This window comes from Caloenas nicobarica, chromosome 4 (assembly GCF_036013445.1).
Source record: "Caloenas nicobarica isolate bCalNic1 chromosome 4, bCalNic1.hap1, whole genome shotgun sequence".
Lineage (NCBI taxonomy): Eukaryota > Metazoa > Chordata > Aves > Columbiformes > Columbidae > Caloenas > Caloenas nicobarica.
In genome coordinates, this window is record NC_088248.1 from 24393483 (window position 1) to 24421479 (window position 27997).

Consider the following 27997-nt stretch of genomic DNA (forward strand, 5'->3'; position numbering starts at 1 on the left):
AACATTTATCTAAAGGGCCCATTCCCAGTATTTACTTCCAAGGTCAGACCTCCAGTGGGCTATACAACCACACTTCCAAGACAAAGTACAATCTGCAGCATGCCTATCTAATATTCAATGAAAAAAACCCACATTTGCCCTTGTGTAAGAGCATGTACTGAGGGATAATGGAAAACAGACTAGAAATCCTTATTTGGGAGACTCTATTCTAACAATTTTTTAAATTTGATTATCAGTCATGGAACAGTAATTTATTTTTCTTTTCAGCATTAACTTGAAAATCTCTTTGCTACAGAAAAAGTCTATTTACAAATGAACTCATGGTTTGTTACAAACCTAGAAGCTCAGAGTTGTTTTCCAGTTAATTATAGATTCATTAGTTGAATCTCCCTGATGCGACTTCATGTTCTAATTTCAAGTTCAGTCTCCACAATGAATCACTCCTACTCTAGACAGGAGAAACACTAACTTAGAGTCTGAGGGCAAAAAATAAAAAAAGGAGAAGAGTCAGGTTATGTCACAGTGACTGAAGTATCCATGACCCTAATTTTAAGTTTTCAGAAAGTATAACCTTTTTACTCACATTTACAGAAGAGTATAAATGCCACACAAGACCCATTAGAAATATAAAATTTATTTCTCTTTAAGACAGCAATATATTGCAGATTTGAACATGCCACATCTTGCATCATAGGTGACTTACGGATCCTATGTTTATATTATACTTGTGATAGCTATTGCTAGGCCAGATCAACACAAAATGTTATTTCTGGAGTGGATCTCTTGAGATCATTAAGCTGTTAGCAGCAACTTATGCAGAAGGGTAGTCTTGAACACCTACCATGTAAAAATTCATCTGTCATAGCCTACATTCTCCAGCTGCTTACTGTATCTTACCTTTACAGCTCCTGATCAAGAAAGCAATTTCAACAGTAGCAGTGGAAAGAGATTGAGGACTTGCCCCTTCCCTCAGGCAGCAGTTCTCAATAAAGGCAATACCATGTTATAAGGCCACCAAATTCCTTGTGGTCTTTGAACTGCAATTTTGGCAGGGCAGCTCCTTTCCTATCCTTTAGGGTCTGCAGCCCTTGCTTCCCTTCCCCACTTGCACATCCAGGTGCAAGCTAACCACAAGAGTCAGCCTTACAGTTCTGACGACATCCTAAAACATGTTATTTAAGTCATCTACAACTAAATGTCTGTGAGCAACAGGAAAAGACAAAACTTATGTTTAAAGCTTACAAGTACCATGAACAAGAGGTATCATCACAACCAGTGTCCTGGCAGCATGTTCAGTGTTCTTCCCTTCATTCTTACAGACTCAAAAACCATGGTGTTTCTACCCTTTTGTCCCTCAACTCTCCACACATTCAGCTCAAGAACACCAGGAGCTGCAGTGCATCATCATGAGGAGAGGCAGGGGAGTGCGAAGAATGAAAAGGCAGGAAGAGATTCAGAGACACTGCCCTTGGCAGGCTCTGCACCAGCCATACAGAGAATATGCATACATGACATGGGATTTTGTTGCTCTGGTTTTTGTGGTGTTTGGAGTTTGTGTGTTTCTTTTTGTTTTGTTGTTTTAATTAAAAAAATTCCTGCTAAGGCTGGTTGTGCAAAATTACTTTTCAAGAACCACCATTCAGTCTGATTCTGTTCCTGCAGAGAGACTTCCTATTGATCCATTTCTCACTAGCATCTTGCTGTAGTTTTTCTGTTGTTCTTCTTTGAAAGTATCTTTGACTTTTGCTCTTTTCAGACCTCCATCCCTGAAACAGAGCAAGACAAAAAAGTAACCCATCAAAATTGCTATTACTGTTATCAAACTGTATTATATTAACTATCTTGGTCAACTCTAGAGTCTCAACCTAAAAGCTTATTAAGAAGGCTTTTACATCGAGGTTTAAGGCATGTTTATTAAAACAAAATTTACCTTAACTTCACTTCTGCTCCTTAATCTCCACATGAGTCTCAACATTTGAAACAAGTGTGATGGGGCTCTCTTCAAAAGCATCAAGACTTCGGTGAAAAGGTGAAACTCACTGCATGACAGCTACATGCTCCAAATATTATATGCATTGGGTTTTGTTTGTTTGTCAGGTTTTTTTTGGTTGGGTGGGTTGTTGTTTTTGTTTGGGGCTTTTTTTGTCATTTTGTTTGTTTCAGAGGGTTGTGTTTGGTTAGTTTGGTCTTTTCACTTTCACATACAGGCACATGAAGTTACTCCCTTGTTTTCTCCCAAGTGGAATAAAGTTATGTTGAACATTATCTGTCACAAAGCTAAGGGAGGAAGCACCTGTCAGTCAAAGTCTAACAACAGATAGTCTGTCAAGTTGAACAAGGATGGCATCACTCACCAGGGAAGTTCAGTCAGTCCTCCTTGGCGAGCAATGGCTGATTTCACTCTGTTGGCAAACTGAACAGCATCTTCACCTTCCTTCAAGGGTTGTAAATTTGACATAATAAAGCAGAAAGAAGTGAATTGAAATGTTTCTATGACATTTTTCATCTGCTGCCTCTTCAAATAAGCTCACTGACAAATGATCCATCCCTTAACAGGTCAACACAATCTGAGGTTACAATGTGATAATTTACTTTGTTTTTCCCCTGAAGTGTTAAAATTCAGGGAAAACTTTTCTCCAGTGGGATAGAACATTAACAGCAATGCTATTGTGAACAGCAGCATATTTACTGCTGATAAAGCTGCATCAGGAAAAGCTAAGTCAAATCATGCAAAGCCAATGCTAACAGAAGTCCAATATAAAACTCCAATTTGGAGACACAGAGTGGGAGGTTGGCGTTTTGGAGAAAAAAAAGTGTGAAATCCATTTGCATGTCTGCACTTGCAGACACAGTTAGGTTCTTAAATAGTGATTAGCCAAACAGATGCTAGATTACCTTTCTAACCATTGGTGGCAGGTACCACACATTGCAAACGATGGCCCAGCTCGTCATTATTCGCAGCAGATAGCTCACAATGTTATATTTGCTGCTGTTCCAGAATGCATCTCCAAACTGAGGATCATACTGCAAGGGATCACAAAAACAAAAGATACTAAAATGATAATAAAATCATTTCCCCATAGACCATTACAGCCTGCCTCACACCTGAGGTGGATGCTTTCAGTCACAGGCCAGTCAGAAAACTCACAGTTAACACACCTGCTTAGAATGAGGCTTTACAAAACTGAGCCTGTGCTTCTAAGTGCTGCTTGTGATTACAGGACAGAACCAGCAGCAGACATCACTCATTTGCCCAAATAGCCAAAAAAGCTACCTCTGCTGCAAGTTGCATGCTTCTCTTCCCTTCAGCACTGGGAAGGACTATAGCTGATCTCCCTTCCAGCTTGCTGGAGGAAGAAGCTGACCCCACCAGGTCCTACCAGCCAGGCCCCACAGGCTTAAGGACTTCACTTTCTCATTTCAGCCATTGATAGTCCAGAAGTCAACCACAGCAGGTGGCCCATTACCAGAGCTCCTGTGCTTTCATTAGCAGCTCTAGTGAGACAGCTTCCTACTGCCTTGAAAAGAACAGACCTCAAACTTGAAAATTCAGCAGCCAGCTATTTCCACTCACTTTGATTGCAACAGGATAGATTGTGCCTCCTATTTCAAAGCTCCCCTTCTTGAACATCATCACAGATGTATTGTTTATGCAGGTGCCTGTTCAGAAGAGAAACTGAAGCCATTACTTCACACAGTCCAACACATTTCAGTAGCAACACCAACACACCAATCTTACACTCACTGAGGAGCAAATGCACGCCCTTTACAGGTAAGTTAAGCATCTCTCCCCAGTTGCTTTTGTTACTTGTGTTGTGACTGACTCCCTGAACAAAGCCAGGACACATGTGAGATAAAAAGCACAAGGCTGAGGTTATATCTGTAGAACAGTGAATTGATATTCACAGGGCAAAATAAAGGTTCTTCCCATTTTTTGGCCTACAGATTCTGCCAGCAGACCCAACAGCCAGGCCAAGTACTGTGTTGTCTTCATGGAATCTCATATTAAAGATGAAAAACAGGAAAATGCTAACAAAATCTAATCCAGAAGTTAAAATACATTCGAGCACCAGAAGCCATGAAAAGAGAACAGGGATGACATCTACACTGAATGGAGATAAGGAGCAGTTTAGCTTCTTACCTTCTGGAAAAATTAAGATTGGGAGCTTATTCTTATCCGCCACATGTTCCCTGAGTCTGTGGAAGCAGAAGAAAAGCTTAAAAAAATAGCTCCTTTACACTCTTCTTTCCTCATGCAAATGCACTCAAAATATATTTACTTATAAAATATTTTACTTATAAAAATATCTTTACTTACAACACATTTGTTTGAAATAAAATCATTTACTAGAGTTAGGTTATGGTTGGACTCTATCTTGAGAGTCTCTTCCAACTGGAATGATTCTATGATTCTACTGGACACAAATTTGTACTTGCCTTTCTGTTTCTGGCAAAGCTGAAGCTTTGTGCAAACCATCTCTTAAGCATCTGGCAATTTACACTGAGGCAACATCCTGTTTTCTTTCCTGCCTGCTATTTTATTAATGATTGTCAGGGAAACCAACAAATGTATGCCATTAAGACAGTCCACTGAACTCTCATCAACTAAACTTGGAAGAAAAAACACACCTCTTGTGCAGTTGTTCATCTAGGCTCTGCTTATTTAACAGCAGATTTCTTAAAAGAACGGCTCCTAAATGCCTACAGCTCACACTACTTGAATAACACTTGGATGACTTGGCAAAGCTGTCCTGCTGTGCAGAGGCCAATGAGGTGGTGAAGTTAACCTGTCAAAATTAACCTAGAAGTTCTTTCAAAATTAGGAAGAATTTCTGACACTGTAATACGGTGTTCATGGTTATGCCTTTGGTGACATTCTGCAGAAAACTGCCTTTGTTAGCAGCTCAGTCTTATAACTAGACACATTCTTTCCCCTCATCCAAACAGGTAAAGCTTGTTATTTCCAGAAGCTCCCAATTTAGAATGAAGACAAGGCAGTTTGTGCCACAGAAAGCTATTTTTCCATGAGTATTTCTCTTCAACAGAAAGTCCCAGAATTTGAAGTATCTTCACATCCTTTCAAAATGTGTATCTGAATTGATCAGATATTAGTTATTATGCTGATAGCTACCCAAATGAGATGTTTTGTGACAGTCTGCTGCAACCCAAACCTTACCAGAGCCTTTGGTCTGAACCTTTTCACTCTGTATAAACTTTAAGCCTTCCTTGGTGACCTGGGAACAAGACATATTGACCACAGTCTACTGTACCAAAGCCCACACAAGCAACTATGGTTTGGTCATTCTGAATGATCTGATTTGCTGCATACCTCCCTCAAACTCACTCCAAGAACCGCTGTTGAGCCATTACTACACTGCTTGCTTCTGCTCCTATCTACATGTACTCATTTGCAATACCCCGCATCAGTCCAGCCTACATGGAATTACAGGTAACTCGTACCCCTGTGATTAGCATTTTTAAGCAGCAGTCACCATTTGGAATAAGACAACTAGATATGGCCCATGCCAAAAGGTGATGCTTTCACAAGCTGGTCTGTTGCCCTCTCGGGATCCCAAGGTTCCAAGTTCCCTGTTTCCCATCGCAACCTCATCAGCTTCCCCGGCTTCTGATTTTCCAAAGCTTTAATTCCTCATCTGGGTCTCTGATTGTTCAATGACTCTTCAGGGATTATACACCCAGAGGCAGTCTGTCCGGCACTGGTAGGTAGCAGAGTGACACTACCAGCACTGCTATCCCCGGCTCCAACCCACACCTCACCTTTTTGTCACTAGATGGCGGTCTTTGACTTCCGAGCGTTCAAACCAAACGTGAGGACAGGCCTTGACTGTGGCGCTCTGAATAACTCCCATCAGTCCACCGTGAACCTGGCCAACCTGCAAGCCCAAGGCACATCAGCATATGAGACACCTGAAAAGCAGAACTTCCTCTTCTGCCCCCTCAAAAAAAAGGACCACAAACATACAGCAGACTGCAAACAAGGATTGGGCAGTGCCCACAAAAACTATGAAAATGCATTCACTTGAAAGGATCTAGACACATCCATGGAAGCGTATCAAGTATTTCACCAGATGAAGAGCCTAGCACTGACACTGCCAGGACAACTTCACCAGCACCTAACTTGCAGTTCAGCTTCAACACAATTTATACTTTTCCCCAGTGTTCAAGTTAACACCTCTGCTGTAAAATTAAGTACAGGACCCCACAACCAATACCCTGTAAGTCTTTCCCTTTCCTGGCCTTTCTGTCTCTCTGCTATGGTCATCATGGATCTCCTCATACCATGGCATAGCATCCGTCATTTGTCAACATGATCACATCTATCGGTGATGTGTGGTTGGCAACACAAATCCCTCCTTTCTGAGGTTTGTTTTCCCTGCAATTACAAAATTATTTTTGTTAGACTACTACTGCAATAAGCACCACATTATAAACACACACACACACACACACACACACACACACACACACACACACCAGTTCCCATAAAACTGGCAGGTGAGTCAGTATCTAGTGTGACATTAACCCGCAGGTCAGGAAAGAGCTGCCCCATTTCAAATGGGATACTCACACATAAGTAAGTATACACGCGCTCTTGCAATCTGTCCTGGTTTTGTTAAAAAACAGGTTTCTCTTTTAGTGAATTTCCCTGTCAGCTAAAGCCTTCTTACAAACTGCAGTTTTTCTGAAAGTTAGATACATGTTTTGGTAGACATAGCAATGGAATGCAAGGTCATTCATAATGATGCATCTCGCGAGATGTGCAAGCAGGAGGTGAACTGAAAATTGACTAACTAAAGTATTCCATCCCATTCACGTGATCCTCCACTTTTATATGAAGTATCATGAGGATCTCATCCCTTTTTCCTTATGGCTGACACTGGGAGAGGACCTTGCGAGTTGTTCCTGCAAACTGAGGCCTGGTGACAGACTGAATCCAGTTCCAGTTGGCTGCATAGTCCAGTCCAGGACTTTGGGTGACAGCCCTACATCTGCCGGAGCAGTTGCCGGGCCTTTCAAGATTGGTTTTGTATATTTTGTATTATTTTCTCTATTTTATTGGTAGCATTAGTAAAACATCTTTAATTTTTCCAACTCTCTTCTCTCTGTCCTTCTTTCCCTCCCAATCGCCTGTCCTTAGTGGGATGGGGGGAGAGGGAGGGGCTGAAGGGGGAAGTGGGGGGGAGAGGAGGTTAACAATACACCTGCCACGGTTTTGTCGTCACCCCACAATCAAACCACGACACTATCATAACATCAGCTCACTCACTTGTTATGGTAATGGATAGTACCAGACAGAGCTCTGACAAGGATCCGGGAGCACGTGAGGTGGACCACTTCACTCAGATAGTCTTTTACACTGAAAGAAATCACAGGCATCTGGAACATCCTGGAAAGCAGCTAGACACACAATATTCTCCAGCCTACTCAACACAACTCAGGGCTGAAATATTTTTTTGGTGTTCTAGAGCACAGAGGAATATTCCCAGCTCTCCCACTCACTCACTACAGCAGCTCAGTCAAGACATGTCCTACCTTTAGTCTCACTTACCTAGACAAAACTGTCATCTCCTCACTAGGTACTTTTTCTTCCAGCACCATTATCTTCCCTACAATGCTCCCTTTGAGTCTCTCATGACAGCAAGAGGAGCCCATTAGAAAACATCAAGCTCAGTGGTAAGCCTGGCAAGAAGCCACTGTCAGCCTGAGTTCAAAATGCTACCAAAAGCAAGGCCACAAGTTTGTGGAGTGGACTATCAGTAGTCTATCACTTGTAAAATCTGTCCAGTCTTAACTTTGAGCTGTTTGCACTGTGGAAACTTGGCAAGTTCATCCTTCGCACACTACACACAGTACCCACCTGCTGTTTGGCAGCTGTCCTACTACTGTTGTCCCCACAATCATTGAGGTAATCCCAATGGCAGCGAGGGTAAAGCTACAGGCAAAACAGACATTAAATCAAAATAAGTAGGTTTTCTCATTTTAATACCAGTTTCCCATTTAAAATGGAAATGTATTGTAGGAATTTAACTATTCCTCAGATATGTAACATACCCAGTCCTCTTTGACTTAATAATTCCCTGACACATTGCTCAAAATCATGGTCTAGCAAAGGCAGCAGATTCAGGTACCCCAATGCATATAGTGTCAGAGTTCAACTCAGAGTTTGAGAGTTTGCCCAACTTACACTTACTTTGCGAATGCACGTGACTTAAGGAAAGCATCCACAGAAAAGATAACTGTAGCTCTAATCTACTCCCCACAGTAAATAGCAAGATAAAAATGTTCTGAACGGTTTCTTAACCATTCAAAGGAGAGTTTAAGCCAGCTCATCTTCTGTATCTGCTAATGCTGCATTTGGGTTTAAGAAGCTGAGCTGATGCTTCCCAAGAAAAATGCACATTCACATGTTCCCAGACTGTTAAAATCCATCAGCACCCCAAAGCTTACCGCAGGGGCAGGAGGAGGCAGTACCGCACTATCACCCCAATGACCCACACAACAGTCAGCCGCAGGCTGATGTAGTGGAAGTTGACATTAGTCCTTGTGAGGAGATTCCAGGAGACCAGTTCTTCAGAGGAAAACCTTTGGGTGACTTCATCTTCCACAATGGCCTCAAACCCTTTTCTGCAGAAGTAGAATATGTCAGAGAATTCAAATTCTACTCGATGCAGATGCTCAATTTCTTTCTCCATAGGTGTTTCATCTCTTTCGATGATACCTTGGGAAAGAAAGGGTAAACCACATGAGGAAATAATTCTATATAGCAATAGTCATCTTCCAAATCATTTGCTGCTCTCCATGGCTCCAGGAAACATACTGTCAGAGCTCCTCCTATGATAAAGAGATCGGACAGGCAGTTGAACACAGCTCTACCCAGTTCTAGCTCCCCCCTTCCTCACGTGAACACTTTGAGCTGCAAATACATCAAGGTCTGTTTCCTACTGGACATGAATGAAGAAGGCAAACCCTTTCTCACCATTTGATAAGTCCTCAACTCAGAAACTTTATGCAAGACCATCTTATATTTCCCCGGAAAAATCAAGCAAGAACTTGTCCTCTCCATTCCCTTCTCATTCTGCTCTGTATATTTAAGGGCATTCAGTTTCCTCCATGGATGCCTCCTAGCAAGGTTCCACAGGAATCCATCTTGGGTCCAGCACTCCTTAATGTCTTCATAAATGACTTAGGGCTTGAGGGAATACTTAGTAAGTTTGCCGATGACACAAAATTAGGAGGCGCTGTTGGCACTCTCAAGGGGCCCTGCAGAAGGATCTGGACAAATTGGAGAACTGGGCAGTCACCAACCACATGAAGTTCAACAAGAGCAAATGCCAGATTTTGCACCTGGGACACAGCAACCCTGGCTGTACATACAGACTAGGGGGGTGAGATGCTGCAAAGCAGCTCCATGGAGAAGGAACTGGGGGTTCTGGTTGATGGCAAGTTGAACATGAGCCAACAGTGTGCCCTGGCAGCCAAGAGGGCCAAACATGTCCTGGGTGCATCAAGCACAGCATTGCCAGCCGGGCGAGGGAGGTGATTGTCCCGCTCTGCTCTGCACTGGTACAGCCTCACCTGGAGCACTGAGTGCAGTTCTGGGCGCCACAGGATAAAAAAGAGATATTAGACTACTGGAGAGTGTCCAGAAGAGGGCTACGAAGTTGGTGAAGGGTTTGGAGAGGAAGCCACATGAGGAGCAGCTAAAGTCACTTGGTTTGTTCAGCCTGGAGAAGAGGAGACTAGGAAGAGACCTCATCACAGTCTACAGCTTCCTCACAAGGGGAGGAGGAAGAGCAGGTGCTGAACTCTTCTCTTTGGTGACCAATGACAGAACCCAAGGGAAAGGCAGGAAGATGTGCCAGGGGAGGTTAAGGTTGGACATTAGGAAAAGGTTCTTCACCCAGAGGGTGGTGGAGCACTGGAACAGGCTCCCCAGGGAGGTATCAGAGCCTCAAGCCTGACAGTGTTCAAGAAGAGACTGAACAACACCCTCAGACACATGGTGTGAACTGTGGGGTTGTCATATACAGTGACAGGAGTTGGACCTGATCCTTGTGGGTCCCTTCCAACTCAGGACATTCTATGATTCTCCCTGTTCCCTAGGTCCATCTCTTGTCAGGCATTCTGGCTTCCCACAGCCACATCTGGCTGAGACATGCTCTGCTGTTACCTGCCAAAGCCCTAGACTGCAACAGCTACCCGACATCTGCACACAGACCAGCTTTGAAACAAACTCACCTGCCTTCCTTCACAGCACAAGCCTTTCCTATAAGCACAGACAAGACCATACTATTTTTTATTTTAGTGTAAATTAAACAAATAAAGACCCTCTAAAAAAACAAAGTCAAAGCAAGTTGTGCCTAAAGGTGCCTTGATGTAATTTATTTGGCACTAACAGTTGTGTTTCAGCTGAAATCTGCCCACATAATGCCTGGCAATAGAAAAGAAACCCGAAGAGTTTTTGCAGTACAAACAAAGTATTCCCTCTCCCCTCCTTTTTTGTTTTTTTATGCTTACAGTCTGATAAGCACAAATTTCTCACTTGTGTTTTCAAAGGCAGGACAAATTGTGTAAGATAAATCTAAAGATCAAGTAGCTCCTTTCTGGCAAGCTAATCTGGCTCCAGAAAATGATGACTGCAGAAATCTAGAATAACATTTGACCAGAACAACTGTCCCCTGAGACACGCAACTAGGATTACAGAGGTCCAAGTTCAGGTTGCCACTCCATCAGACATCCTCTGATAAATTGCATAATCTATGTTTCAATGTTGAGATTAAAAAATGGGAAAGGAGGAAGCACCCAACTGTTTCAAGCTACTAGGCACTTTCCCAGAAATACACACCACCCAGTGTGGAAATCTGCATCCCAAGGAGGCCTTGCCAGCAGGAAAAACTCCGTGAATATATTTGCTGTGCAAATCACATGCAACATTTAAACTACAAGTGATATGGAAAACATTTCTGTTGCACTGTAGCATAGACATCGGATCACACAAGAAGCTCCAAGACAGAGTCCCACAATTCACTAAGGTAAACACTGAAGAACAACATGCAAGACAAATGTCACATTGCAACAAAACCTACTGGCACCTTCAGATCTCAACTTGGCAGCCACAACCTACAATTCCACCAGCAGACCATCTCACAGTGCATTGTCCTATCACTAGCTTATAAATATAAACCGTTAATACGGCACACTCAGACACCCATGTGCCCTTCGGGACCTAAATTATACAAACACGCATCACAAACATTTAGCTGGATGGACTATGCTTATGTCATATTTTAAACCCAAACCAGAGCTCTAGTTTGTGGTTCAATTCTTCTCTCAGTCAATTCCTTAAACCTCTGAGCTGTGAAACATGCAGGACTGCAGACACGCCAGACCAGCCTGCCTGCCCTGTGCTGCAGCTGGGGTGCGAGACAAGTTGCAGCCAAGAAACTGGCCAAAAGGACTGTCCATCACCCACCACGCTAGTACCACTATTCTCTCCAGTTCCCAGGAGAACTGGGAATGCTTTCTCCTTTCCTGGCCCCCAGCTCAGCATCAGCCAAGCAGGTGCTTCCTCTGCCTCCTTGTTCTTGGCTGAATCCAGCCCAGGGTTCACGTTTAACACGCTGTTGGCACAGCCAAGATAGCACGGCTGTAACATGTCTCACTGCGCTGTCATTGTCACACGACACCCTCATGCACAAGCAGCCTTGGGACAAGGCACTCCAAGCCAAGATCTCAGTCATGCCTGAAGGTATTATGGACAGAATTAAACACATGCTGTGCAGGTGACGTACTTTGCCTTCTTTTAATCAGAGGTAATATTTAATGGCCTTTAATCCCTTGGCCATGGGCAGAGCTGAGTTTGCCAAAGACAGCTGAAAGGCAGCATCATGCAGTGAACATCGCTCAACCAAAAAACCCATAGCCATCACTTCACTCAGTGTCACAGCACAAGCTCCAAGCCTTTGAGCTCCCATACTCCAGGCAGCTAATTATACCAGGCTCAAACTTGACACTATCTACTTAGTCACATTATTTGCATAAGCCTTTCTTGTAATGGATGTCACTTTCAAAACTCTGACTCAAGAGCACTTTAGTGTTTTTAAACCCATCAACTTGAAGTGGACTGCCTTTTGACATAACCAACAGACTCTCCAACAGCTGAGAGCTGGTTATTCAGCCGCAATGAGATAGACAACCACCCATCAAGAATCTGCTCAGCCAGGAGCCACAACTGGGCCCAGCACATAAACACACTGCCCTCCAACACAGAGGGACCTTGAAGTGACAGCACCAAGTAATTCCCCATGCAGCAACTACATCAGCCAACATATTTCTTGGGACTATTCCTTCTCACACCACCAAAGCAGGGGCACTGACTGCCACTTCTGTCATCAGATGTGAAATACACTGGATTTGGTATTGCAGAGAAAGGTGGTGTCTCCTCAGTCATGCTCTCACTTGGCTTTCATGTCGAGGGACAATGGATTTTAAGGTTCTTGGGGAGGATTGTTTTTGCTCTGCCTGGGAACAAGAAAACTTGCCCTTGCATGTGCATCTGCAATGCTCCCTTCTATCCTGACCACCCTCCTAGCAAGGACTGGATGGTCAGGAAAGATGGAAGATGTGCTACATATTCCCCTTGAGTCAGATAGCACTTAACCCACACACACACACACACACACTCTTACCTTTACCCTGTTTTAATCAGCTACCCCATAATTCATTATCATCAGAAGTTTCTCCTCCCTCAACAAATATTGTTTAACACAATTGGGCCTCTCTGCCTGCTTGTGTTCTGTCACCTCAGGGAATGCCAATTTATATACTGCACAGTTAGACCAACACCTGCCCTGGTCCTCAAGTACTTTCATTCACATCCAGGAATCCAGACTCCTAATGACAAGTTAGTTAGTCTTATACTTAAAAAGCAATATACAGAGCACAACTCAGCATGGCAGGCTCCACATCTCTCCTGCTCCCCATACCTTCTCAAGTAAGGAATAGCTAGACTCCAGCTTACTGCAGTAAGAGACACATACACTTGGGAAAGGTTTTAATTTCAAATATAGGATAAAATAAAAGGACATTAAAATGTGTGCTTCAGGCCACCATTGTGATTGCGTATCCCCACCTATAAGATGGCTTGAACATAGCCTATAAACAATCATCCTTATGAATTACCCCAGGCCATTTTTACTATCACTAATGCTCCAGTCACTGGAGTGCACCCAAATTACTCCAAGTTATGAACTACACCACATTTTAGCATTATACACCCCTCAGTCACACATACAGGGGGAACAGCTACTTGTAGTTTTATTCCATAAATAAAACAGCTCAACACATAATCTACAACCCAGGTCCTCTCCTTTTACCTTTCTTCTCTAAAGAATAAAAACTAGATGCTGGAACGATCACATGTCTAAGAAGACAAAAGCTCCTATTGTGTAGATAGAGCAGCACACTTGGATCTCCTGCCCTCTCACTGACCCACAACATGACAGGACATCATCACCCTTACAGGAAGTAAAAGGATATCTCACTGCATCACTGACAACCTGTAAAACAGATAGCAGGGTACCAGCATTATTTGGAAGGATCACTCACTTGGCCTTCCCCTCATCCTTGAAAAACAAAACAAAAAAACCAACAACAACAAAACCCACCCAACCAAAACCAAACAAACCAACCAACCACCCCCCAAACCAAACAAATAAAAAATCCAAAACAAAACACCAACCACACAACTTTCTGGACACTAGCAAGTGATACAGGACCTATTTTTTTTCCTCAGCCACTTCAAAGTCACAAATTAAATAAGACAATTTTTAACCTGTTTTAAGAGCTGCTGTTGAATACCTCCAGTTTATTATTACAGGTATTAAGTGACAGCTGGATCTGCTACCATTGGAGCTTGTTTCATGCCTGGCCTGCAGATAGTACAATACCAGTGTTTACAGTATTGGCAATGATACTCCTTTTGGAGATGAAACACACAAGCAGTTCAGCCCCCAATACTGTATCATGTTCACATGAGATTATTTGTGGGATCAGGTAATGATTGACTTGACACTGCTGTTAAATGTCAAAACCAAGCAAATCAATAGCAATACCAAGGCAGTCAGGAACCAGAGGTGGGGGGGAAAACAAACAAACAAACAAATCCACTGTAGGAGATGATCAGATTCAAGACCCTCTAAGGACTCTGAAGGTGCACAAGTCCATGGGACCTAATGAGATGCATCTGTGGATCCTGGGGGAGCTGCTGGTGGATGAAGTTGCTAAGCCACTATACACCATATCTGAGAAATGGTGGCAGTCCAGTGAAGTTCCCACTGACTGGAAAAGGGGAAACATAACTCCTTTTTTAGAAGGGGGAAAAAAAAAAGGAAGACCTGGGGAAGTAAGGCCAGTCAATGTCACCTCTGTACCTGGCAAGATCATGGAGCAGATCGTCCTGGAACCTATGCTAAGGCACATGGAAAATAACAGCATGACTGCTGATAGCCAACATGGCTTCACTAAGGGCAAATCGTACCTGACAAATTGGGTGGCCTTCTATGATGTGGTTACAGTGTTGGTGGACAAGTGAAAAGCAACTGACAGCATCTACCTGGACTTGTGCAAAGCATTTGACGCTGTCCCACATGACATACATGTTGCTAAATTGGAGAGACATTGATTCAATGGATGCACCACTTGGCGGATCAGGAATTGGCTGGATGGTTGCACTGAAAAGACTTGTGGTCAATGGCTTGACATCCCAAGTGGACAGCAGTGATGAGTGGCTTTCCTCAGGCATCAGTATTGGGACTGGCACTGTTTAACATCTTTGTCAGCTACATGGACAGCGGGACTGAGATCGCCCTCAGCAAGTTTGCTGAGGACACCAAACTGTGTGGTGCAGTCAACATGCTGGAGGAAAGCAATGCCATCCAGAGTGACCATGGCAGGCTTGAGGGGTGGGCCTGTGCAAACTTCATGAAGTTCAACAAGGCCGAGTGCAAGGTCCTGCACATGGGTGGTTCTTTCCCTGACCCTCTGCTCTGCTCTCATGGTCCCTTCTGACCCAAACTACTTGTGATTCAGCCTTCTCCTGTTTCCTAGGCAAACTCAGGCTGCTTTCAGTGCACTTACAGATACTAAATCTCGCAGACAACTCTGACCTAGTACAGCCTATCATGACACACACACACAGTTTGGGTTAAGATATAGTAAAGGAACTAATTTCAAAATTAGGCTAAAGGAAGAAATAGAAAGACAGCTGAATAGTTGCTTCATAAGAAGTTTGCCTGGTAAACACTGAGGTCACTCCATCAGGCAAAAGGTGAATAGCAGCAGACTGAAAAAAGGGAACACGTATAACACCACACACTTCCATCCAGCAGTCCTACAGTGGGGGGGGCGGGGGGGGTGTGGGAAAAAAAAAAAAAAAAAAATCACTGAGCTTGGGAAAGGAAAGTGTTGTCCACTAAATATTCAGATCCTTACAGAGATTATTAAGTGTACTCTGATTCTGTTCGGACTGAGATAGATGGCCCACAGCCTGCAAGCAGTGACCTAAAGACAGGCTTCAAGACAAAAAAACCAAACCAAAACCAAAACAAAAAAACCCCACAACACAAAACAAAAAAACACAACCACACCGACAAGCTCACATTGTAACTTAAATGTTTCCCTCAACTTAAAACACTCTGCATCTTAAGCTCTGCTGTGTTTTGCCCAACTTAATGTTATTTCATACCCTTCATTTCCACATCCCTTCAATTTTTCAACCATTCAGCACAAGCCAGTAGAAGAACCATTTCATTCTGCAGGAACAGTTCTTGTGCCAGTGGTATTGCAAAACAATTAGATGTAACAGTAAGCTTGTAACTACCCCACCTCCTCTCCAGTTCTCTCACGCACACATCTAACTTCTACATTTGAAAAGGACTCAGTTCACCTACTTCAGCACATCAGTCATTCATTTGACTTTACCCCACGCTCTCACCGTTAGCAGCAGGACTCTTTAGCATCTGTGGCTGTGGCTTTTTAACACCTTTTTCTATCCGTATCGTGGCCCACTGTTGAAAAGAAAGAAAACATTAATTTCACAATGTAGTATTCACTTCAGAAAAAAAAGTCACCTAAAAAAGCAACAGTTAATCAAAGACAGGTTGTGATTTTCAAATAATATCTCCACTGGGTAATTATCTCCCTTCTTCCTCAGATGTGTCCACAAACCCATATATCACTCCTCTGAAGAAACACTGCCTGAGTGTATTTAATTTAAAAAAAAAAAAACACACAAAACACACCCTCACAGTGCCAGTCAGTACTTCCCAACTTTGCTTGCCAGTCTTCAGAAAGGCAACTCAGAGCTTCTCAGATGTTTTGGTTCAGACACACAGCCACAAAGAGCCCAATAGGCCACTGTCAGTCTTGCTACTCGCACACCAGCCACCAAGCCATGGCCACATGGGAAGCTCCCAGAGCTGCGCTGGACAACGGCCACTGAGCACACAGCACATGTTCACAGAGCTGACAGACACATCACAACTCAGCTTGTGTTTTTTCCAATTTGTTTCACCACACTGAAGCAAAAAAAAAAAGTCATAACTGGATTAAGTGAAACTGAGGTTTGCACACAGCTAACTCTGCTAAAAACCAAAACAGCATCTGAAGCCACGGAAAGCTTCATTAAAGTTCAGTTTTCATCAAAAGATGATTACACACAAGATTTTTCCAAGCTGGACAAAACTGAAACTTCCCTTGACTCCGCAAGTGCTCATTTCTTGGCATTTTAGGGCTCTGAGTAGCAGAGAAACAGGCCAAATCACCAGCTCTACTGCGCAGCTGCATAGAGCCCTTTTCCCTGCCCTTGGGCAGGGCTGCCAGCTCGCTGGTGTCACCCTGCTATTTTCTAGTGGGTGGGCTGGAAGAATGAGATTGAAATAGGTGATCAAGTCACCTCTGCTCCCCAACCAGTGTCAAAGCTTCCTGGTAGCTCTGCTCCCCGCAAATCCCAGTGGCAGAACCACACGGGCGTCAAGAGACTTCCTCTCATTACCAGCCCTGATGGGATTGGAGCCAGTTTAACCTGTCCCCAGGCCAAAAGGCTTCCTTGACCTTCAGCTGACTCAGTTCCAGACAGTACTTTTAAATATCCCTTCTACCTCCTACGTCAGACTTCATTTTTCCTGGGTTAATGATGACAACACCTTTGCCACCCCCAAGTCTGCCCTTGACAACAGGGCAGCCATTCCACCCTGGATCCTTTCCTTCCCCACATGGCAGTTTTGCCAAGGGATGGAAGGCTCAGCCAAAGAGGACAGGTTTTGTGGCCCTCCGTTATGCACATTAATTCCACCCCCCCCCCAAGACTTAATCCTGTTTCTAGGAATACTGCTACAATAGGGAGCTCCACAACAGACAGGTGACCTGGCAGAATTAAGCTCATATCAAAAGATCAGGATATTATCCTGTTCAAGCCTTAAGAACTTACTCTCCAGTCCCCCAGCAGTATCAAAGGCATACACAGCATACAGATGGGTCTCACTGGTCCGCACAAAAAGGACCCAAGTCAATGTTAAACCATGCAGCTTCCACCTCTTCAACAGAGTTGTGAGGTATTTGGGGATGCAGTTCCCTTTGAAGCGTCAGTATCCTGACTCACCCCATTATCTCCACCACAGCACTTCCCAGGAGTGGCCAGGACTGCTTACTAGATCAGATCTTGCTGAATCACAACGTATCCTACCAGTATGTTCACATCTTTTCTCAGTTCTGCTGCTGCTGAGGCAATAGCTGTTCCAGGAACCATTACTTATAAGAGTAACTCTGTACTATCCAGCTACACATTGTCATCAGCAGTGCTATGGCCTTAAAAGTTCTGGGAAATACTAAAGAGAAACATTGTTCAAGGAAGAAACTATTCACAATACTTCCATTTCTGCATTTCTTCTGCTAAATGGATTTGGTGGTATAGGCAGACCAGCAAATACACTGACACAATCATTCTCTGACCAGACTCGAACCACTGTATTCAACAAATAAAAATCTCTCCAAACAGGTAAGTCACTTATTACACAGAAGAGCAAGAACATACTCGGCTAAGGGTCTCAAGCCATATACACTACCTAAGAAAGTTTTCATCTTCCAAATCCTCTCAACCAGGTAATCAAAACCTGGTGCTGCCACCTTTTGCTTTGCAAAACCTGGCAGAACAGTTTCTGTTTGGTGCTCAGAAAGAGCGTGCAACACACTTCACATTGCTTTTGCTACAGAAATTTTGCAGTTACGAGTAAGCTCATGCTGAAGAGTGTCAGGAAATTTGAGCCTCAGCACAAGTCAGCAATACCATGAGGACACAGGCTATTGAGACATGCCTTTGTAATGCTGCAAAGCTTGCAACATCCTACTGTACCACAGTATCTTTTGACACTTTACTACGCAAAGGAGGCAGTGGGCTTTTCCCAAAGCTGATAGAAATTACAGGGTCATGTTACCCAATTAAGTTTCTACTGCTTAGATGCTTATTCCTGCTTCCAAACTAGTCTGACTTCTGGTCCTCAGGTTCATCTAGCTTCAGAAAGCTGCAGCACCCTACCTAGGGGGTGGCAGGGCAGGTGTAATGACTGGAGGGGACAGTGTCCTTTGTCCTCTACCCAGGAGATGGGAGCACTGCCACAAGCTTGACAGCAACGCCTCATCTTGTACAAAGATTGTACAGAGCATTCCAGGGGACAGCTGACTTGTGCTCCACAAGTCCACAGTTGAGGCAGTTCTACTTTTGGTGCCAGGGGTTTTAAGCATGCATCATAAAAGCAGCAAAGAGGAGACACCAAGGAGGAGACTTTGGGCATTCATAAGTGCCTGCATCTACCATGTGCTACTGCATAACCATTTTAAGTCCTCTGTATCAGCTTTCTTCTTCTGTCAATCCATCATATTTCCAAAAAACTACGCATATTCTAGCAATCAAGCAGTAAGACTTAAGTTCACTTCTTTCTTACTTATCCATCCACTTATTCTCAGGCACCTGCACTAAAGGCACTATCAAAGCCAAAATTTGAACTTTGATCAGGTGAAAAGCTTGTTTATATCCAGCTTGGAAAACAAAAGAGACACCACACACAGCAATGTGAGTAATTTTCCTTCCTTCCTGCTAGCTAGGGATTTGCACCATTCATCACTATTTCACCTGGTTTCTACATTGAATCATAGCTTTATGCTGCAAAGAGCTATCACAATGTAAGCTGATTCATCCCACTGAGAGTATGTGTGTTAAAAAAAAAAAAAAAATCAAAAAGCATCCTGAAACAGTATCATAAACCGTGGCCTCTGTTCTGCTAGGGAGATAAATCCAAAAGACCTGCCAGACTGCTTTTTGCTTATCACAAACATTAACAAATAGTTAAGTGGCTTCTCCCAGCTTGCAAGCTTGTGCTGAGTAGGCAGCCTTGAGTACCTTGGTGTAGGCCTAAGTCTTTAGCAGGGATTCTTGAAGCAGTTTTGGGGAACGAGTATGAAACTCCAAGTTCCTGACCAGACCAAAAATATTTCTGCAGCTGGGGCTACCTATAGAACTAATATGTCAAGTCAGAAAGCAGCATGATCACGGAAATTACAGAAACACCACCAAAGGTCCCGATTTCAAAATTTCGGTATTCAAATTGCTCAGGACAAAGTAGCTTGGATTTTTTTAATCACACACAGCACAGTCTTGAGATAGAACACCTCACTAGGCAAAGATAACATATCCGACCTTCCCTCCTCATCCTCATAAGAAAGGCTTCTAACTTATCAGCACCTGAAAAACAAACACACAGCAAATCAATAGCCTATACAAAATGGCCAAAGGATCCATTTCACTTACATACTGCTGAGCAATTCCCACTTATATAGGACTTATGCAGTACTTGAGAAAGACCCAGTTAGACCTTGGAGGCAAAAACCACATATTATTTACAAAAGATGTCAAAAAACATCTCATCTCCAGGTAAGCAACTATCTCCAAAACCAAGCTTGACATGTTTCATAAAGCACATCTAGAGATACTTTGTTAGGATCAATCACATGTCAAGTTATTGTGAACACTTCCAGGACTTACTCTGTTTCCCTAACAGATAGAGCTTTGTCTTTCACCCCATTATCACCTTTAAACATCAGCTCTGGCTTAGTAGCAATGCTTGACAATGCTTCAGAAGAGGAGACAATTATGATGATGACTGAAATCTGCAGTCATATGGTGTTAGATCACTGGTGCTCTCCTATTTAAGGGCATTGACAGGTCACATTCAGAGCAAAAGTTTATATGCTAGTTTAGGTGAGTGCTCCTCCTTGAAGGCCCTCCAAATCTCAACAACAGAAAGATTTCAAAGCACCCCACACACAATGCTACATCATTTAACGCAGCAAAATCTGAATGCCAATTATTGGGTTGTTTTGTGTGAGGAAGAGAGGAAACCAGCACCACGACGAACAACCATTTCCTAGTGAGGGCAAAAGGTCCTTTGTGGTCTCCCATGCCATCTTTTCCTCATTCTAATGGGACATCCTCCAAGCAGCTTTCCAAATTTTCCTGCACACGAGTTGTATAGCAAGTCCTTCCAGGTGGAGAGGTATCCAAAGAACAAGGAGTCCAGCTCTACAGGAAAGCACAGAGGGCATCAGCAACAGAAATGCCAAGTACCTTCTTTTACATCAACTTTGTGAAGTGTTACTTTAAGGCAAGCTCTGAATACAGGTGCTGGTTTTTTGGTTGTTTTGGTTGGTTGGTTTTGGTTCTGTTTTGTTTGTTTGTTTTGGTGTTTTGTTTTTTGGGGGGTTTTTGGGGGTTGTTTTTTTTTTTTTTTAGACAGCATTTGTTTACCAACAGGGTCGTTGACCAGTAAGATACTGCATGAATTAGTGATGCACATCCAGCAGACAGTAACCTCCACCTCTGCTAACCTTACTTACATGAAAGGAGCCTTGACGAATTAATCTGTGGAAAACATACATAATGGCCTTCACAGGACTGGGCTCTAGGTTAATACAACACAGGGACTTACTTTAAGATTATGTAGCAGATTTGCCAAAATACTATTCCAAAAGCCAGTTCAAGCCCTGTAAACAAGGGTACATCATTCACATCAGGCACATCTCCAAGACATGCTTCTTGTCAAGATCTGAGCTGGCAGCCTTCAGAGTTACCCTGTCCCTTCAGAGCTGTTTCTCCTCTGCCCAGCAGCCCTTGAAGGACACCAGTTACAGAGATACACAGGCCTTCATTAACACTGTGCAACAACATTAGTCAGCAAAGCTTGCTTCAGAGGCCAGCGAGTTGAGGAAACACTCAGAAACCCACAATGACTGACGTATTTACAGCTTACACATTCTCCTTTTCCCTTTCCTGCCCTTATAGCCAGCACCACACACAAACCTGACAGTGGTTCATGGGAAGAAGCTGCAGCCTAGCATACTCAGGACAGGAGATAGCAGCACATCTCACTTACCCTGCACAGCCACAACCTACAGCTTGACCACAGGCACCAAAAGATCCTTTTGGCCCTCTCAGGTATATTATTCTCAACTTTAGGTCCACTCACACTGACAGGGTTATCTCCAATGCAAGTACCTATGGCTTCACCTTCTAGATACCAAATAAAGTTACGCCCTTGTCTAGTAAAAGCACAGTCCCTGCAGGACAGCATAATAAGATATTAGAAACTGTTTCTTTTATAAGAGGCTGCTATAAAACCTGGATCAGTTACAGGGCACATAAAACACCTACAACTTCAAGCATCTGTTTTGCATTACAGCATGACTGGAAAAACAAACACCAAAGAAACGCTTTCACTGCTAACAAAAAGCCCCACAATTGAAGAGCCTGGAGAGAGCAGGGTGGGGGGGGAACAGGAACATCAACAAATCACTACCCCTAACAATACACAGTAAGCTAGTGTTAGTTTTTAGTCAGGGTGTTTCTTAAGACAAGTCTGACCTAACAATTTCACTTCCCTCAGGCTAGCTCACTTAATATTTCACAAGTAACACACACAACAGTCTAAAAAAACAAGAAATATTTTCATTTTAGAAAGATCAAGCAGAGCAGCCTGTACAAGTGTTGCTGACAGTCAGCCCTATTGTCTCATAGTTAGGCACACCCCAAAGAAGACCGCAGACTGGGGAAAAAAAAAAAAAAAAAAAAAGTCGCAGTATTGGAAGTAGTTCTTAAAAAGGTGACCTGCAACTCGTCAAGCAGAGATCATCACTCAGAGAGCACATCACCATCCCTACTACCAAGTATATAGGCACACCAGTCAAAGCTAGTGCTCCAGGTTTTCTACAAACTGATGGAAACAGAGAAACAGATTGCCCTGCGCCAGTGGCTGCTCTGTGGGCCTTAATGCAAGATAAATCACTTCCAAAAAGACTGGATTTCTCCACTGCTTGGCAAGAGATGGCAAATGCCATGCCTGTAGGTACCTCATCAACCCCAACTCATAGCAGAGCTTATAAAAGAGGTAATGGAATAAGATGGAAGAAAAATGAGACCAAGATGTGAAGACACTAAATTTAAAATTGGAAAGTATCTGATGATGTTTTAAACACGGAGAAATGCAGCACGCTGTCATGATTGCGAGAGGGAATCCTCAGCATTTCAGCAATAGGAAAGATTTCTGTGGCGATGTCACAAGCGTCACCATTATAGGTGACTAACTCAGACTAGCTCCTTGTAGGAACAAACAGCTGCCAGAGATGTTTTCATAGCAGTAATCCAACACTTAAACACATGCTAACAGGGTGCCAGAGATCCTTCCACTGACACTGAATGCGAAGCCACAGGCAGAAGAAAGTGAGTAGTTTCCTAAAACTTTGCTTAGTTTGTCAAGGCATTTCTGAAGTTAGTGTACCATAAGGAATACCTATATGATGGAGGAAGTAGGTTTTCTAATAACGAGTGCTGTACTGCATTCCTTTGGTATTAGCATAGTTAGTCATTTTTTCTGCTCTTTTTCCCCTTATCACATATGAAAATTATACATATGCAGTCCATATAAAGCTGGTTATCCCCAGGGCAGTACTTTGGGGTTAAATGTAACCCACAACACAGCTGGACAGCAGCATATCCTCAACAGTGCTGGCTAGCAGCACATCCTCAACAGTGCTGGCTGTACATGCTGCATTTTGCTTAGAAGTATGTGCCTTGCCAAGGAAGCCCAGCAGAAAGAAAAAGCTATTGTACACAGACTGATCTCCCTTGTCAATAATGTCAGAGAATCAAAGCACAAGCACACTTTGTCCTTAAAAGGAGCTTTTGCCTTCCCTTTTCTTGGACCATGCCTGCACCACTGGGCACAAGCTTCTGCCCACGTGAAACAAGGGGGAACAGATTTATTTTTATTGGCATGAAAAAATTCAAGCACGAGTCCAGAGTGCCATCTTCAACTCGCTCCAACCACAGCCTAGACAAGCGAGTGGCAGAGATTCATTTTTATATGCCTTGTTTCATCTGACTTGACAGTGGACAAGCAGACATACCACAGCAAACTGCAGACTCTCCACCTACTTGGTCCTTGGACTATGGTGCCAAAGTTGACAGACTTGGACTCTCACAACAGATTAGCTCTAATAAAGCACATGCTGTTACCTGACAACATATACTGTGTAAGAAACAAGCTGCACAGTCACTATGTCCTGCCACTGTGCCAACATGTGGGATATAAACTAGCAAAGCCAGAGAGCAACTTGGTATAGAGCTGGGGTGTACAAACAGCCACTACTTTGCAGACAGTTCCTGCGATCTAGCCCATCGAAGAGGCAATGAAAGTGGCAGCAGCAGTGCCATTCTGAGCGCTCCACAGGCCCAAAGGCCCATCCTCCTGCAAAGAGAGAAGGGAGCCCACCTGGGAGATCCACAGCTGGAAGCAAAGAAGCAGCTTAAGAAAGCTATGAAATCAACCTCCGTGCTGGAAAAGGACTCAGCCAGAGACTGCAGCATTTTGCAGCTCAGCATCATCACAAAAACAGACTACTGCTTCTCAGCAGAAAGCCTGCAGACTCAGTTCAACAGCCCAGGAAGTTTCAGACACCTGAGCAACTGCACAAGTCCAGCAGCTGTGTATTTAACACTTTCCACTGTTGATGTGATTTTTGGCAGGGAAAATTCAGATGCAACAACACGTATCTTCAAGGGCTTTTACAGGTGACGCCTGGAACTGGCTGGCAAACCATAAGCCTGTCTCAGGCTGCTGACCAAGACAGACTCATGAGCCAAAGAACAGGAAACATTTCACAATGGAACACTTTCTTTCAGGGATTCTCCCCATGCAGGTATTCTGAGGGCATAAAGAATTCATGTCTCAACTTTGCCTTGCTTTGCCTAAGTGGATTACTTAAGTGGATTGAGCTTTACTCTCTCCTGCAGCAAGCCAAACTTACCAGAGTCTTCTCAGAACACTTCCCAATTTGTCATTCGCTTTTTAAATATATATGTACACACAATAAAATTTTATATTAATATATTATATTTTTATATATATAAAACTACATATATATGTAAAGAAAGAGAGAGCAGAATTGGCCATGTAATTCCAGAAGGTATTTCATGCAAAAGTAATGGCAACTGTCAAGATAAGTCATTATTTCCTCCCTTACACATCAGAAGAGCTCTTACTCTTAGCCCAACAAGTCACCGTTATCCACGTCATCAGCTGTGTCTCCATACTTCTGCCGAAGACATTCTGAGTCATCTGTTGTTGCAACATTTGATGACAGTACAAAAATCATGGTTAATGATCTAAGAATAAAGAATGTAAATTGTGGTTAATCACAGGTGAAGGCAAGTCATTCAAACCAGACTATCTTACTAGGCCATCTGGTTTGCACCCTCAGGCCAGTGTGACGTTCCCCTCCTCAGCTTCTACTATCTGAAATTTTTTTTCCAGTAACAACTGTGCTTTTTACCCTTAACAGCTATCTGTGCACTATTCAGGCCACAGAAAGTACTTCAAGTAGGTTCATTCTCACTAAAAACCTTAAAACGTATTAACTTAAGATGCATTTAACAGACACTACTTTTATTGTGTGGCTGGTGGTTTGGTTTTGTTTGTTTTAGCCAAGCACCAAGAATCTCAAAGGCACTGAAGTACATAAGCAAGGTTTGACTGAAAACCTCATAGAACAAGATTAAATTAGACAAAACCTACTTTCCATAGTCACATACCGATGTGACTACATTGCCACAGGCTGTGGCCTTATGTCATTTTACCTTTCATCCCTTACAACTGTTTTGTTAGTGTTGGTTCCCATTCTGCCTAAAAAAAAAAAAAAAAAAAAAAAAATTGAAGTCACACCATTTTCACCAATCATTTTGAAACACTCTTCCTCAACAGCACCACAAGCTTCAGAAGACCACCTTCACACTCAGATGAACTACACGCTGTCCAGAAAGCTCTTCCTTTGCAAGAAGCTTGCTTTCCCGGAGAATTTGGAGGAAGATGGCGAGTGAGGTGATGGACACGGTCGACTCGGACAGGAGCCCACACCAGGGCACGCTGCCAGGCACCGACACCCTCTGGGAGCATGACCAGCACCGCTTCTCCCAGGTGGGGAACGGCCGACACCAGGCAGAGACAACCGCGCCTAGGGCACGGTACAGCCTCAGGTAACAAGGTTTATCTCACGCTGCTACGGGTTCCAGGAGCACACGCCAGAGTCTGCACAACCAGCGAATTCACACGGACTTGGGTTTCTGCCTCGGGGCTTGAATTCCAAAACTACAAGTGAACGCGCACGACGCCACACAGGACATAACGCACTCCGCCTCCTCCACAGCCCTCGCTCCCCAAGGCCGGTCGGGGGACACAGACGCTTCCCTGGGCTCCCTGGGCAGGGTCTCGGGGAGGGAAAGGCCGCCCCATCCCCTCACGCCCGCCCGCGGGGCCCTCCCGCCCGCGCCGGAGCAATTACGCTTCCCCCGGCCGGAGGAACCCGAACCCGGCCTGCGGGGCTCACCACGTCCCCTCAGGACGAGGCACAAATGCGCCGGCGCCACTGGGCCGAGGGGCGCTGCCGGAGAGGGTGAGCCCGGGCCGGGGAAAAGGGAGAGAGACCCGGCGCCCCGCCTCACAGCGGCCCCAGGCGACACCTCAGCGGGGGTCGCCATTTTGGAGTCCCCCGGAGCGGCGGGACGGGCCCCGCGGGGCGCCCCTCACCCCGAGTGAGGGACGGCGGCCGGGCTGAGGGGACGGCGGCCCCCGCCTACCTCCAGCGTCTTCACCAGGACCCACATGTAGGCCTCGGAGATGCCCAGCGAGATGCCCAGCGCCGAGGGCAGCACGATGAGGGCGAACACCAGCGCCAGCCACACCGCGCCCACCCGCGCCACCACCGAGCCCAGCTCCTCCATGTCGGGCAGCACCCGGCGACGCGGTCCGTGCTGCCGGCAGGGCGGGCACCGCCACCCGCCGCCCTAAAGCCCCGCCGCCGCCGCCCCCGGCCCGCCCCCGGCCCGCCCCGCCCCGCCTGCCCGGGGCCGGACAGGGACAGCGAAGGGGCGGGGGGGGACAGCACCTTCCCGCCGCCGCGTGAGGTCGACGGGGGCATAAGGTGTTTTATTTAGGTAGATGTTTCCATAGGGAGCGTCTGCTTGTGAAGAGGAAGCACGGGTGCTTCGTTAACGGGCACGTCCTTCTGGAAGCACAGGGCGAAGGGGCATGGGGCTTCGCCGTGGGGGGTGATGTTCGGGGAGGAGGAAAGCGGCTGAAACCGGGCCACATCCACGCTAAAAACTCCTTCTGTGGGAAAAACGGCTCCTAGGGAGCTGGGCGGGAGCGGGGTTCATGCTGGCTGCCGCAGCTGTGGCACTCGGCAGGTGCATGTGCAGGAGAGCCATAGCAGAGACATTGTACTCGCAAATTTATATCGCAAGGGTGGGTGTCAAGAGGATGGGACCAGACTCCTTTCAGTGGTGCCCAACAACAGGATGAGGCTGATACAGCTGCAACAAGTGAGGTGATTCCTTAAACATCTGGATTTAATGTCTCGGGGTTTGTTGGGGACCGCTGTGGCATTGCTGTGCGACCTGAGGGCTGCCCCTCTGGAGCAGGGGAGGTGAGTAGAGGACGAATTAAAGATACTCTAATAAAACAGCATTGTTAGGATGCCTTCCTTTATTATCCACTTCTCGGAGTTCTCCCATGTCACCCATTTTCCTTGTCCATTTGTAGCCACTATAGAAGATTGTGTCCAGTAAGGTGCCTCAAAGGTACCTGCAAAAGTGTAGTCACCTGTAAATTTCACGTGGTTTGGGGTATTGATGCATGTGTGTTAAGTATATAAGACAGACGGAGAGGAGAAAAAGCTTGATTGCAACAAAATGCTAGTAATTTCTTACTTCTTACAGGACAACTTACTAATAGTGAGCTACAGGAAAAGTCACCCCAGTCCCAAAGTTGAACATGCTGCCAAATAGTAATCCCACCCCTTGGGGTTTTCCTTTTGTGGGTTTTTGGTTGTTGTTAGTGGTTTTGGGAGTGGCGGGGAGCAGAGCTGAAGAGGCTTCTGTAATTCAGAATATTTAGGAATTTACGAGCATACAAAGATTTTTCTACAAAAAAAACCTGAGAGGCAACAAGCACAGACTGAAACACAGGAGGTTACATCTAAACATGAGGAGAAAGTTCTTTCCTTTGAGGGTGCCAGAGCCCTGGAACAGGCTGCCCAGAGAGGCTGTGGAGTCTCCTCTGGAGACATTCTAAACCTGCCTGGACACATTCCTGTGCCATCTGCTCTGGTGACCCTGCTTTAGCAGGTGGGTTGGACTGGGTGATCTGCAGAGGTCCCTTCCAACCCCAACCATTCTGTGATTCTGTGAAGCCCTATCACAGTAGCTGGTGATGTGAAGGAGAAAAGGCAAACCAGGGGCATCTCCTGGATCTGTGACCAGTGAAGCAGGCAAAATTTTAAAAGAGGGATGAGTTCTGCACTTCAGCTAGAAGCCGGG

The 27997-nt window shown here is 44.6% G+C and overlaps 1 protein-coding gene across 1 annotated transcript; it reads right to left on the reverse strand.

The window, feature by feature from the left end:
* Positions 1-623: 623 nt before the first annotated feature.
* Positions 624-26466, reverse strand: LOC135987981 (glycerol-3-phosphate acyltransferase 3). The gene is made up of 12 exons (XM_065633427.1): positions 26258-26466; positions 16016-16088; positions 8470-8740; positions 7880-7954; positions 7289-7378; positions 6301-6394; positions 5779-5894; positions 4142-4197; positions 3575-3660; positions 2896-3024; positions 2355-2434; positions 624-1766 (listed from the first exon to the last, which is right to left on the reverse strand). Exons 1-12 carry the CDS (start codon positions 26399-26401, stop codon positions 1640-1642), a joined length of 1341 nt encoding a protein of 446 aa, XP_065489499.1. The 5' UTR covers positions 26402-26466; the 3' UTR covers positions 624-1639.
* Positions 26467-27997: the final 1531 nt, after the last annotated feature.